Source organism: Salvelinus fontinalis, chromosome 23 (assembly GCF_029448725.1).
Source record: "Salvelinus fontinalis isolate EN_2023a chromosome 23, ASM2944872v1, whole genome shotgun sequence".
Lineage (NCBI taxonomy): Eukaryota > Metazoa > Chordata > Actinopteri > Salmoniformes > Salmonidae > Salvelinus > Salvelinus fontinalis.
The window spans coordinates 49,391,977-49,407,430 of NC_074687.1; the positions used below are offsets into that span (position 1 = coordinate 49,391,977).

At 40.1% G+C, this 15,454-nt stretch overlaps 1 protein-coding gene across 26 annotated transcripts in view; it reads right to left on the reverse strand.

Annotated features, from left to right (window-relative positions):
- The window catches only part of LOC129821430 (E3 ubiquitin-protein ligase MYCBP2), a 294,275-nt gene extending 283,670 nt beyond the window's left edge, over positions 1 to 10,605 (reverse strand). For all 26 annotated transcript variants that reach the window (XM_055879088.1, XM_055879085.1, XM_055879096.1 and 23 more), the window contains exon 1: positions 9,921 to 10,605. In XM_055879088.1, the coding sequence (XP_055735063.1) occupies positions 9,921 to 10,186 (266 nt within the window). In that variant the 5' untranslated portion in view covers positions 10,187 to 10,605. The remainder of the gene's footprint in view (positions 1 to 9,920) is intronic.
- Between the last annotated feature and the right edge of the window lie 4,849 nt (positions 10,606 to 15,454).

Genomic DNA, 15,454 nt, shown 5'->3' on the forward strand with positions numbered 1-15,454 from the left:
GTGAATTTCAAACACAGATACAACTACAAAGACCAGGGAGGTTCTCTCGCAAAGGGCACCTATTGGTAGATTGGGGGGGCAGACATTGGAATATCCCTTTGAGCATGGTGAAGTTATTAATTATACTTTGGACGGTGTATCAATACACTCAGTTGTAGGGAAGCCCCCGAAGTGAATTAACTGTGTCATCTTAGGAATTCAGCATTCCCAGTGTTGATCTTGCCAAACCCCATCTTCACACCTCTGAGCTCCTGTTGTGATAACATCCTGATTGGAGGTTAACAGTAATGCTAATCGGTCAACAACTCATATCTTGAATCCAAACAACTAAGATGCTTATAAAAGGGTATTCGATTTGCTGTTCTTTCGCCTATGTTCCTGACTTGCTGTGGTGAGAACCCTACAACACTATTTTCCTTTCTCCATCTCCCAAGAGCTATGGCACAATCCATGGTTTCTTTGTCCCTCTCTGATCACGCCTTGTAATACTTGTCAATGCTTTGCAACTTCAGCTTAATCCATTGTACAAAGTAATTAAAAACACTCGTAATTAGAATTCCAATCTCATGACCGTTCCTTGATCTGTCAGCTAAATGCATACTTGATTGCACATGGTTTATCAATAGCCTCTTGCATATTGCTATTTATCTTATGGAGTAAATAATCATTTTAAAAGGCTAATGGCATAGTCTTATTCCGAGTCCCATGTGGAAGTAGTTAAAATATATAAATATATATATTAAAGCCTTTTTCTAAGATGGATAAAATAATTTTCTTGCATCAATCTACACACAATACGCCATAACGACAAAGCAAAAAACAGGTTTAGACATTTTTGCAAATGTATAAAAAAAAACATCTTTAAATATCACATTTACATAAGTATTCAGACCTTTTATTCAGTACTTTGTTGAAGCACCTTTGACAGCGATTACAGCCTTGAGTCTTCTTGGGCATGACGCTACAAGCTTGGCACACCTATATTTAGGGAGTTTCTCCCATTCTTCTCTGCAGATCCTCTCAAGCTCTGTCAGGTTGGATGGGGAGCGTTGCAGCACAGCTATTTTCAGGTCTCTCCAGAGATGTTTGATAGGGTTCAAGTACGGCCCACTCAAGGACATTGAGACTTAGCCAAGACAACGCAGGACTGGCTTCGGGACATGTGCTTAGGGTTGTAGTCCTGTTGGAAGGTGAACCTTCGCCCCAGCCTGAAAACCTGTGCCAGTGCGCTCAGGACCTTTGTACTTTGTTCCGTTCGTCTTTGCATCAATCATGACAAGCCTCCCAGTCCATGCCGCTGAAAAACATCCCCACAGCATGCCAATACATCGCTTCACCGTAGGGATAGTGCCAGGTTTCCTCCAGACCTGACACTTGGTATTCAGGCCAGAGAGAATCTTGTTTCTCATGGTGTGAGAGTCCTTAAGGTGCATTTTGGCATGCTCTAGGAAGATTCTTCGTTCCAAACTTCTTCCATTTAAGAATGATGGGAGTCCACTGTGTTCTTGGGGACCATCAATGCTGCAGAAACGTTTTGGTACCCTTCCCCAGATCTGTCTCGACACAATCCTGTCTCGGAGCTCTATGGACAATTCCTTCGACCTCATGGCTTGGTTTTAACTCTGACATGCACTGTCAAGTGTGGAACCTTATATAGACAGGTGTGTGCCTTTTCAAATCATGTCCAATCATTTGAATTTAACACAGGTGGACTCCAACCAAGTTGGAGAAACATCAAGGATGATCAACGGAAACAGGATACACCCGAGTTAAATAGCAAAGGGTCTGAATACTTATGTAAATAAATGCGCAAAAAAATCTAAAAACCTGTTTCCCTGTCATTATGGGGTATTGTGTATAGATTGATGAGGGGGGAAAAATAATGTAATATATTTTAGGATAAGGCTGTAATGTAACAACTTTCAGAATGCTCTGTATACACACACGTCAAATATTTACTCAACTACAGTCACTACAAAGATACAGGCATCCTTCCAAACTCAGTTGCCGGAGAGGAAGGAAACCGCTAAGGGATTTCACCATGAGGCAAATAGTGACTTTAAAACAGTTACAGAGTTGAATGGCTGTGATAGGAGAAAATTGAGGATGGATCAACATTGTTGTTACTCCACAATACTGACGTAAATGCCAATAAAAATATTCCAAAACATACATCCTGTATGTATGCAATAAGGCACTGAAGTATAACAGCAAAAAAATGTGGCTAAGAAATTAACTTTGTCCCTAATACAAAATATTATGTTTGGGGCAAATCCATCACATCACTAAGTACCACTTTATATTTTTCAAGCATGGCGGTGGCTGCATCATGCTATGGGTATGCTCGTCATTGGCAAGGACTAGGAAGTTATTTTAGGATTTAAAAAAAAAAAAAAGAATACAGCTTATCACAGGCAAAGACCTACAGGAAACCTGGTTCAGACTGCTTTCCAACAGACACTGGGAGAAAATTTTACTTTTCAGCAGGACAATAACCTAAAACACAAGGACAAATATACACTAATGGCTTACCAAGACGACATTCAATGCTCCTGAGTGGACTTATTAGTTGACTTAACACTAGAAACCCTGGGCCTCGATGCAGCTCCCTTCAAGCTAATGAGCATTCATTCTGACTGCAACATTCTAACAATTCGTTAGAGCTAACCCAAACATTTTCTTGCCTTGCCAAGCAAAATGTCAATTGCCGCAGAAAAATCTAACATTTTTGCCAACAGATTATCACAAAAAATGTCAGCGGAATCCTAGAGGGACTGATTATAGGTAAATAATACAAACCAGACTGCCCTTATAGCCAATCAGAACAGAGTATTCAAAAATGCCATGGTATAAGCACAGAACTGATCTGAGCTAATATCTAAATACAACAACAACAATAATAAAGTGTATGCTTTTAGGCAATAAGCTATAGTCAGTTAGATGAGTGACATGATTCTCAATGTTAGTGAATTCAGGTATATTACAGTAGAGGTCGACCGATTATGATTTTTCAACGCAGATACCAATTATTGGAGGTCCAAAAAAAAGACGATAACGATTAACCAGAAGATCTTTTTTTTAACGGCAATTATAACAATACTGAATGAACAATGAACACTAATTTTAACTTAATATAATACATAAATAAAATCGATTTAGTCTCAAATAATGAAACATGTTCAATTTGGTTTAAATAATGCAAAAACACCATGTTGGAGAATAAAGTAAAAGGGCAATACGAGCCATGTAAAAAAGCTAACGTTTAAGTTCCTTGCTCAGAACATGAGAACATATGAAAGCTGATGGTTCAATATTCCCAGTTCTTCAATATTCCCAGTTAAGAAGTTTTAGTTTGTAGTTATAGGAATTATGACGGGTCGACTATCTTTTTATATCATTTGTATTTCATATACCTTTGACTATTGGATGTTCTAATAGGCACTTCAGTATTGCCAGCCTAATCTCAGGAGTTGATAGGCTTGAAGTCATAAACAGAGCTGTGAAGCAAGCATTGCTAAGAGCTGCTGGCAAACGCAGGAAAGTTTGAATGAATGCTTACGAGCCTGCTGCCGCCTACCACCGCTCAGTCAAACTGCTCTATCAAATCAAAGACTTCATTATAATAAACACACAGAAATACAAGCCTTAGGTCATTAATATGGTCAAATCCGGAAACTATCTTTTCGAAAAACAAAACGTTTATTCTTTCAGTGAAATATGGAATCTTTCCGTATTTTATCAAACTGGTGGCATCCACAAGTCTAAATATATCTGTTACATTGCACAACCTTCAATGTTATGTCATAATTATGTAAAATTCTGGCAAATTAGTTCGCAATGAGCCAGGCAGGACAAACTGTTGCATATACCCTGACAGTGCAATGAACGCAAGAGAAGTGACAAAAATTCCATAGTTAATATTACCGTAATTTCCGGACTATAAGCCGCTACTTTTTCCCACGCTTTGAACCTTGCGGTTTATACAATGACGCGGCTAATTTATGGATTTTTCCCGCTTTCACAAGATTCATGCCGCCAAAAAACTGAGCACCGTCACATAATGTGACGTAAATCGAGCGCGCTCAAACTTCCCATAATTCTGATTACGGTAGTCATTTTGTCACCCTCATCATGGCAAAGACACGGAGAAATTGTCACGTTCCTGACCTGTTTTTCCTTTTTCTTGTATTTATTTGGTTGGTCAGGGCGTGAGTTGGGGTGGGTTGTCCATGTGTTATTTTTCTATGTCGGGTTGTTTGTGTTCGGCCGGGTATGATTCTCAATCAGAGGCAGCTGTAAATCGTTGTCCCTGATTGAGAATCATACTTTTTGTATCTCGTGTTGTATCTCGTGTCTGTATTCGGGTCGTTTCTCTTTTGTCATTTTGTTTCGTTAGTGTTCCGTTTATTTGGTTAATAAATAATCATGGACACAAACCACTCCGCATATTGGTCTGATCCTTCTCGCCTCTCCTCCTCGTCCAATGAGGAGGAGGATTACACCGACCGTTACAGAAATGCATATTATGCAGCTTTCAATTTGAAGGCGATCGATCTGGCTGTTGGAAAAGGAAATAGAGCTGCTGCACGGGAGCTTGGCCTTAATGAGTCGATGATAAGACGTTGGAAACAGCAGCGTGAGAAACTGACTCAGTGCAAAAAGACAACAAAAGCTTTCAGAGGAAAGAAAAGCAGATGGCCCGAACTAGAAAATGAGGCTTGGATGACAAGTGGGGAGAAATCCTTCACTAAAACAGGCCGCATGCGAAGAGCAACTTATGGTCAAGTCTGCCAGTGGGCCCTGACAGCGTGGAGCATTGTCAAAAAAAAAAAAAAAAAATCCACTATCATCAATGGGTTTCGAAAGGCTGGACTGCTGCGTATTGAAGAGGGCAGCATGAGCTCAGCGGGGAATTTGCCTCCGGATGAAAGTGACGAGAGCGACAATGAAAACGATCCAACATCGGATGAAGCGATTCTGAGGCTATTCAACTCCGACACCAACGGAGATGACTTCAGTGGTTTCAGTGCACAGGAGGAAGATAGTGACCAATGACTTTCTTGGTAGGCTACTGTTTACTGCTATTTTTTAAAATTTGTTACAAGCCGTGTTTCGTTAAAGCCTATTTATTTTTTGTTACAAGCCGTGTTTCCTTTAAAGGCTGTGTAAAGTTCATTTGTTTCAATGTACCGGTAGGCACCTGCGGCTTATAGACATGTGCGGCTTATTTATGTACAAAAAACTTTTTTTTTTTTTATTCAGTGGGTGCGGCTTATATTCAGGTGCGCTTAATAGTCCAGCAATTACGGTACCTGCTAACATTAATTTATTTTAACTAAATATGCAGGTTTTAAAAAATACACTTCTGTGTATTGATTTTAAGGAAGGCATTGATGTTTATGGTTAGGTACATTCGTGCAACGATTGTGCTTTTTTCACAAATGCGTTTTGTTAAATCATCCCCCGGTTGGCGAAGTAGGCTGTGATTAGATGATAAATTAACAGAAACCGCATTGATTATATGCAACGCAGGTCAAGCTAGTTAACCTGGTAATATCATCAACCATGTGTAGTTAACTAGTGATTATGTGAAGATTGATTGTTTTTCATAAGACACGTTTAATGCTAGCTAGCACCTTACCTTGGCTCCTTGCTGCACTCGCATAACAGGTGGTCAACCTGCCACGTAGTCTCCTCGTGGAATGCAATGTAATCAGCCACAATCGGCAAATCTACTAATAATATATGCATATTATTAGTAGATTTGGATAGAAAACACTGAAGTTTCTAAAACTGTTTGAATTATGTCTGAGTATAACAGAACTCCTATGGCAGGCGAAAACCTAAGAAATATCCAACCAGGAAGTGGGAAATCTGAGGTTTGTAGTTTTTCAACTTATCGCCTATCGAATATACAGTCTCTATAGGGTCCTATTGCACTTTCTAAAGGTTCCACTAGATTTCAACAGTCTTTAGAACATTGTTTGATGCTTCTACTGTAAAGGAGGCGGGAATGGGAGCTGAATAAGTCAGAGGTCTGCCAGAGTGGCATGAGCTGACCACACGAGTTCACGTGAGAGCGACCTGCGTTCCATTGCAATTCTAAAGACAAAGGAATTCCTCGGTTGGAACATTATTTAAGATTTATGTTAAAAACATCCTAAAGATTGATTCTATACATCTTTTGACATGTTTCAACGGACTGTAACGGAACTTTTTCACTTTTCGTCTGGACCTAGTGATCGCACGTCATGGATTTGTGAACTCAAGGCGCGAACAACAAGGAGTGATTTGGACATAAATGGACTTTATCGAACTAAACAAATATTTATTGTGGAACTGGGATTCCTGGGAATGCATTCTGATGAAGATCAAAGGTAAGTGAATATCTATAATGGTATTTCTGACTTCTGTTGATTCCGTAACATATGACGGGTATATGTTTGGCTTGTTTTGGTCTCTGAGCGCTGTACTCAGATTATTGCATGGTTTGCTTTTTCCGTAAAGCTTTTTGAAATCTGACAACGCGGTTGCATTAAGAAGAAGTATATCTATAATTCTGTGCATAATACTTGTATCATTTATTAAAGTTTATTATGAGTATTTCTGTAAATTGATGTGGCACTGTGCAAATTGACGGGATGTTTTGGAGGCAAAGCCAAATGTAAACTGAGGTTTTTGGATATAAATATGAACTTGATCAAACAAAACATACATGTATTGTGTAACATGTTGTCCCGGGAGTGTCATCTGAAGAAGAATATCAAAGGTTAGTGATTAATTTTATCTCTATTTCTGCTTTTTGTGACTCCTCTCTTTGGTTGGAAAATGGATGTATGCTTTCTGTGACTAGTTGCTGACCTAACATAATGATATGTTGTGCTTTCGCCGAAAAGCCTTTTTGAAATCGGACACTGTGGTAGGATTAACGAGAAGCGTATCTTTAAAATTGTGTCTAATACTTGTATGCTTGAGAAATTTGAATTATGAGATTACTGTTGATTGAATTTGACACCCTGCAATTTCATTGGCTGTTGGCGAGGGTTCCGCTAGCGGTTCCCCGTTCCCAGACAGGTTAAATATATAAAATCCTCAATCTACACACAATAGCCCATAATGACAAAGCAAAAACAGGGAGACTAGTCAGGATCGAGGGAAAGATGAACGGAGCAAAGTACAGAGATCCTGTACCAGAGCGCTCAGGACCTCAGACTGGGGGCGAAGGTTCACCTTCCAACAAGACAACGACCCTAAGCACACAGCCAAGACAACACAGGAGTGGTTTCGGGACAAGTTTCTGAATGTCCTTGAGTGGCCCAGCCAGAGCCCGGACTTGAACCCGATTGCACATCTCTGGAGAGACCTGAAAATAACCTGACAGAGCTTCAGGATCTGCAGAGAAGAATGGGAGAAAATCCCCAAATACAGGTATGCCAAGCTTGTAGCGTCATATCCAAGAAGACTCGAGGCTGTAATCGCTGCCAAAAGGTGTTTCAACAAAATACTGAGTCAAGGGTCTGAATACTTATGTAAATAAGGTAGTGGTTTATAATTTTTTATAAATTTGCAAAAATGTCTAAAAACCTGTTTTTGCTTTATCATTATGAGGTATTGTGTGTAGATTGTTGAGGAAAAACAATTTAATCTATTTTAGAATAAGGCTGTGACGTAAAAAAAAATGTGGTAAAAGTCAAGGGGTCTGAATACCTTCCAAATGCACTGTATAATCCCAGATAAGGCCACCATTTTATCTCTGAGAAAAAAAGCACTGGCTACGTTTGCCAGAGTCATGCCTAGACAGGACACAGCTTTTGTCAAATTGATGTAAAAAGTTGCTTTTTTTTCCATTTTAGCTAACCCTTTTCCTAACCTTAACTGCTACGTTAATTCTCCTAACCAGCTGCGTAAATTCTACGTAAATTCTATAAAACCTACTATGAAGTGTCAATTTTGATAAAACCATTTGCCAGGGTAGGGTTGCTACTACAGCCCTGTGAATTTGGGCCCACACACATCATATAATTAGGAATTACAATAATAGAATGGACATGAAAACTCTTATGATGGGATAAAGGTGAGCCATTTTGGTCAAGGAGATGGTCAACCATGGTTTGCCAATGCTGTAATAAGCTATTGTGTAAAATTCATTTTAAGAATAATTCTGCACTGTATGTTTGTTAGCCAGCCAACCAGACAGTTTTAAGGAATGATTCCATACATTTTTTTTCTTATTATAAAAAAGGTGCTATAATACAGAAATCAAGCCGCCAGTTCCTGGTTGCTAAAATTTTAAATTAGCCTAATTTTAGTTAATGTGACAAAACAATCATCTAAACCACTGTAAAATATTTTTGCAATAACCTAAAACAGTATTTTCAGCTGTATAAAGTGGGTGTACAAAACCCAAAGTAAGATGCAAAAACGAAACTTAAGCATGGGAAGAATAGAAATAATGCACATAGAATAGATCTACCATTTCTTAGACTTGCGTTCAATGAGAATGACAGATCTAACACTTACATTGCTATGTGAATTTCATCAGTCGCCCAAAAAGTTACATATTACAGCTTTAACTGCCAATATGCCAACATTACATTCAAACAATGCAGTCAATCCACAATAGAGGTCTTCATGGGTCTATCTGCTGCAGCTACATAGACCCGAGACCCAATGCCAATCTAACAGGACCTGGCCCAGACCCCTTAGGACCAGTTAGAATATTGGGTGCACACGGATCCGCGAAGCCCTCTAATACACAGCCATACACCGGCTGAATCTGTGGATGATAAGACTTACACAAATTGATACTGTATCATATAATAGCACTCACAGCTTTCCAAGAAAACAAAAAATGTAGACATTTATGGTCTGTTTACACATATTTTAGAGGCTATTTATACAGAATATTTGTATAAACTGTATTTTTAATTACATGACAATATCTTTGGTTGACAATTCTATTACAATTTGAGATGTCACTTAACTTTTATTTTCGTGCATAAGTAAAACCGGGATAACGCCCCTACTGCCACTCAATACAATTGAACTGGTTTGGGTTTCACCCTGACCAATATGGCTGGAAATTAAAACCAATTCTCGAACTTTCAGGATTTATGACATAGTCCCCCTAGTAACTAAATAGGATCTATACCACACACATTGTTCGATCCAAGCTAGCTAGCTACTTAGCTACGTGATATGTCAAAAATCAAGCAGCTACTGACATTATTTGTTTTTATTTACCTGCCGAATGTATAGACAAGCTAGCTAACTACACATATTCACCTACATGCATTGATCATACGAAGAGTAAAGTCCTGACGTAAGCTGGCAAGCCTGTATACTGCAGTGCGTAAACGAGAACAACCAAAAACGCAACTAGAGAGGATAGCTAACGTTAACTAGCTATGCTAAATAACGGGCTAGCTAATTAGGTTAGCTAGCTACTCATTACTAGTTAGTTGGCTAGTAAGTTACCGATTTAACCTAGTGACATAATTGACGGGTAACAGCATGTGAGTAAATCAGCCTATTCAAAACTAACCTACCCGTCTCCCACAGTAAAAAATATTATGACTGGACACTAACGTTAACGCTGGCAGCTATCATGTGGCCAGTTAGCTCCTAAACTGCTAAGTGTTGGATTGCTAGCTGTCAAAGCTAGCCACCTTGCTAGCAAACTAGGTGGAGAGGTTAGCCTGGCTAACTGGATAGCCGATTAAACATAACTCCATGATTTAAGATGGATTTTCCAACGATTTTCCGTAAATAGTTGAGTTTAGTAGATTAAGTTGATGTGAGTATGCAGTCAAACAGTATTGGTTATGTGACAAACCCTGCAGGTAGTTGGGCTAATTTGCAAGCTAGCTACAAGGCTAGCCAGCTTTGTGTCAGACATTTCTCATTTTCACCCAACCTACCTTCCTTGGTTTATCCCTTGCTCTTTGTCATTGATAGCCGTGGTATAAATCCTCCTGTATCTTTCCGCCAATGCTCGCCCAGAGAGTAGAAGCTGGTACCGACTTCGGCAATCCGACTGGGTTCCCGGTGTTTGACACGAACCCATACCCGACCCAATGGAGGAGAAATCGTCACCAACTCCAGAAATGACCCTGATGCCTAGCCTCATCGAAGGCGATGTGGATGGAAGAATCCCTCCACCGGCTGCAGCAGCAGCACACATCATCGTTTTGGAGAACAATGCATATATTACATTTAAAAAACTAGATCGTTTTCAATTATCTCAACGGTCATTTTAAAAGCCTACATTTCGCGTCATTTGTCCATCCTGTACTGCAAAAAGAGCAGAATTGTTACATCCCAGTGTATCTTCCAAAAACTGAAAAAAATTTAGCCCGCGCGATGCAACTGGGAAATATGCTTCTAATTTCAGAGCGTCGAATCGTTCTTTCTTTCGCGGTATTCCGAATCTCAAACCATAACGTCTTTTAATTTGGGATTAAAGCAAAGAATCTCAAAGAAAATGTGTCATATCGCCGTTTGTTCCTTGTGTATTTCTTCACCCCGTATTGGCAGCACCGTCAGTTGAGCTGCCATTTTAGCTTCATCATCCTTCCCTGTTCGTCGTTTCGCTGTCAAGCATGCATGCTGGGATACATTTCCATGCACATAATACTGTATTTGTAGTAGTAATGGTATTATTCTAGGACACTGTCACTGCATATTGGAGTAATTCTTCGTATTTACAATTCCTGATAAATAATTAACAGTGTTTTGTAAGAGGAAATAATGAAGTTTTTATAAATATGTAGCTAGTTATTATTTTGAAAACAAGGACTTTCATTCAAGGACAATGCAGTGTCTAATATATACAAATCAAGTTAGGCCTAAATAGTCTGCTTTTGAATCTATTCATGTTTTTTCTTTCTTTCTTGGCCTTAATTATAAGGATATGGCCAGTAACCATGGCAACCGTATCAAATGGAAAATAATTGCCTACTTATCTAAAGGCCTGCGATACATTTAATCTCTGGGGGGAGAACACTTAAAAAGTATGGTACTTTTCCATTAAGAAAAAATTATGGGACTTGCTTTAACTCTTTACAAGTATTTTTGTAGCAGTGGAAGAAGTATCAAATGTTTTACTTATGCCAAGCAGTTAAATATTGTCATAGTTAAATTTAGCAAAATGATTTGTCTGATCATTCTGATAGACCACATCCTTATTACTTTGGATTGTGGGGCAGTTAGATCTTTTATACACTCTCCTACTATAATACCACAGTATATGCAGTACAGAAGACAAGGAGGCATTGTTGAAGTACTGCAGTGAAAGGTCCTCAGAGGAGGAAGGGGAGAGCCATCCTCCTGAGTGAAATGTCATACAAATAAAAATAGTGAAACACTAAAAAGTTATCATGTTTAGATAAAACTATACTAAATATATTAATATGTCACCAAATAATTGATTAAAACACACTGTTTTACATTGAAGGTCAATAGTAACTTCAACAGCACTCTCTGGGGTAGTACCATGGTGTAGCCGGAGGACAGCTAGCTTCTGTCCTCCTCTGGGTACATTGACTTCAATACAAAACCTAGGAGGCTTGTAGACTTCACCCCCTTCCATAGACCTACATGGTAATTATGACCACTTCCGGAGGACATCCTCCAGCCAATCAAGGCTTTTTCAGTATGAACTGACATGTTGTCCATCCAATCATAGGATGAGGATCAGAGAATTAACCTGGGCTGCGGTCCAAATAATTAAAAGAAACACCCTCATCCACTTGGGGGAATCCCCATCGCCATCTTGGAGTGTGGTCCAAATGATTAGCCAAGCAAGGGAAGTTTGCAACGTAAGCCCCTCAGCCTTCGTTTTTAGTAGGCTTTGCGAGTGTACGATTATGTTCACTTCGGGGCCTGAAACTCCCCATAATTTAATTTGTGAAGAATGTAAATTCGCTAAGAAAAGTCCACGAAAACTTAAAAACAACACCAACTGAGAAGTCAACATACAAGTGTAAGTAAAAACAAATGCAAATTAGTTAGACATTTTGCTACTACGTAAAAAGTAAATATGTTTTGTTTGGTTATCTTTTGTCAATTGTAGAAATAAAAAATGCTCCTTCTTCTGAAGTTCCAGCTAGGCAGGCTAACGTTAGTTAGCTAATTAATTTGCTAGCCATCATACAGTAGGCATACATTAATTATTTTTTTAAATAAGTATACATACACTGATAATTGACTCTAGCGCATATAAAGCACCCACAAGCTACCGGTGGCTGAAAACACAAGCATCGCGGGATGAACGAGTGACGAATTTCCAGCCAAGGTTGGTCCATTTAAAAATCATTCATTCTGTGTACTCTGAGCATGTGCTGACCAACTGGCAAGTGTCTTCACTGACATTTTCAACCTGTCCCTGACTGAGTCTGTAATACCAACATGTTTCAAGCAGACCACCATAGTCCCTGTGCCCAAGAACACTAAGGTAACCTGCCTAAATGACTACCGACCCGTAGCACTCACATCTGTAGCCATGAAGGGCTTTGAAAGGCTGGTCCTGGCTCACATCAACACCATTATCCCAGAAACCCAAGACCCACTCCAATTTGCATACCGCCCCAACAGATCCACAGATGATGCAATTGCACTCCACACTGCCCTTTCCCACCTGGACAAAAGGAACACCTCTGTGAGAATGCAATTCATTGACTACAGCCAGTGGTGTGAAGCGGGTTAAACCAAGGCCTCATACCTTTTAAAGGGCTAATCAATTCTGTATTGATAAACTGTAAGGTCTCCTCTTCAGGAGACCTCTGTGTGTGTGTGTTAAAACCTGTTTTTGAGTGTTGTGACCTACGTTCATCTACGTTCAGACACCTCCTGTCTGGATCCCACCGTGTTTATCTGGTTTTCTGAGAACACAAGGCTGCCACAGACCTGATGAAACCAGCAGAAGATGCTTACACTCATTCACATTGTTATGATTCTATACTTGTGATGGAAGGTTAAGCTTCGGTCAAACCAACTTCTGAGTTTTTACTTGCTGATAAGATGGTTGCTGCTGTCAGTGGGTTAGATTTATTAAAATGTTGCTGCCAGGGAAATTCACGCAAGAAGGACTGGGAGAGGCTATATGAGTTATAGGATGTCTTAGACATTTTGCAGAACTTGGGGAGAACTATCCTATACTGTTATACTGTAATCTGTACCAACTTCTGCCTACAATTGTATTACTAAAGGAGTATTTTAATACTTAAACAAAGAGTCAGTGTTTCCTTTCCATTACTAATGTATGTTTGATAATTTCTAGACTTATTTCAGAGACTGACCCAAAACAACGCCGGCAGTGGATAGGTACTTGGAGCAGTCTTCTGTTCCGACTTTGGAAGTCTGCACACCACCCACTAACTCCCGGGGATTTTACTTGCTGATGTCCAATCTCTCGATAATAAAGTTGATGAGCTCAAGGCCAGAGTTGCTTTTCAGAGAGACACCAGGGATTGTAATATTCTCTGCTTCACGGAAACATGGCTCTCTCGAGATATACTCAGTACATTGCGCCGACAGGAACAAACATCTCTCTGGGAAGCAGAAGGGTGTAGGTATATGTTTTATGATTAACGACTTATGGTGAACTGTGATAGCATACAGGTACTCAAGTCCTTCTGTTCACCCAACCTAGAATATCTCACAATCAAATGCCGAACGTACTATCTCCCAAGAGAATGTTCGTCAATAATAGCCACAGCGGTCTATATCCCCCCTCAAGCCGATACCACAATGGCCCTCAAAGAACTTCACTGGACTTTATGCAAACTGGAAACCACGTATCCTGAGGGTGCATTTATTGTAGCTGGGGATTTTAACAAAGCAGATTTGAGGAAAAGGCTCCCGAAATTCTATCAACATATTGATTGTGGTACTCGCGCTGCTAAAACTCTTGACCATTGTTATACTACCTTCCAGAATGCATATAAGGCCCTCCCCCTCCCTCCATTCGGCAAATCGGACCACGATTCCATCATGCTCCTCCACCCAATATGCAGAAACTAAAACAGGAAGCACCCATGGTAAGGACTATTCAACGCTGGTCTGACCAATCAGAATTCACACTTCAAGATTGTTTTGATCACGCGGAATGGGATATGTTTAGAGTAGCTTCAGAAAATAATATCGACACATACACTTGAAGTCGGAAGTTTACATACACCTTAGCCAAATACTTTTAAACTAAGTTTTTCACAATTCCTGTAATTTAATCCTAGTAACAATTCCCTGTATTAGGTCAGTTAGGATCACCACTTTATTTTAAGAATGTGAAATGTCAGAATAAAAGTTGAGAGAATGATTTACTTCAGCTTTTTTTCTGTCATCACATTCCCAGTGGGTCAGACGTTTGGGTGAATTTTAGCCCATTCCATCTGACAGAGCAGGTGTAACTGAGTCAGGTTTGTAGGCCTCCTTGCTCGCATACACTTTTTCAGTACTAGCCACAAATTTTCTATAGGTTTGAGGTCAGGGCTTTGTGATGAACACTCCAATACCTTGACTTTGTTGTCCCTCCATTTTGCCACAACTTTGGAAGTATGCTTGAGGTCATTGTCCATTTGGAAGACCCATTTGCGACCAAGCTTTAACGTCCTGACTGATGTCTTGAGATGTTGCTTCAGTGTATCCACATAATTTTCCTCCTCCTGATGTCTATTTTGTGAAGTGCACCAGTCCCTCCTGCAGCAAAGCACTCCCACAACATGATGCTGCCACCCCCGTGCTTCACGGTTCGGATGGTGTTCTTAGGCTTGCAAGCATCCCCCTTTTTCCTCCAAACATAACAATGGTCATTATGGCCAAACAGTTTTACTTTTGTTTCATCAGACCAGAGGACACATCTAGCAGGTATAGGGACAAAGTTGAGTCCAGTTCAACGGCTCAGACATGAGACGTATGTGGCAGGGTCTACAGAAAATTGTGGATTATAAAAGGAAAACCAGCCCCATCGTGGACACCTACGTCTTGCTTCTGGACAGGCTGAACACATTTGCTCGCTTTGAGGATAATACAGTCCAACCGACGCGGGCCGCTATCAAGGACTGTGGGCTCTCCTTCTCCGTGGCCGACGTGAGTAAGACATTTAAGCGTGTTAACCTTCGCAAGGCTGCCGACCCAGATGGTATCCCTAGCCAAGGTCCTCAGAACATGTGCAGACCAGCTCGCTGGTGTGTTTACAGATATATTCAATCTCTCCCTATCTCAGTCTGTCCCCACATGCTTCAAGATGGCCACCATTGTCCCTGTACCTAAGAAAGCAAAGGTAATTAAACTAAATGACTATCGCCTGTAGCACTCACTACTGTCATCATTAAGTTCTTTGAGAGGATAGTCAAGGATCATATCACCTCCACCTTACCTGCCACCCTAGACCCACCTCAATTTGCTTACCGCCCCAATAGATCCACAGTCGATGCAATCGCTACCACACTGCACA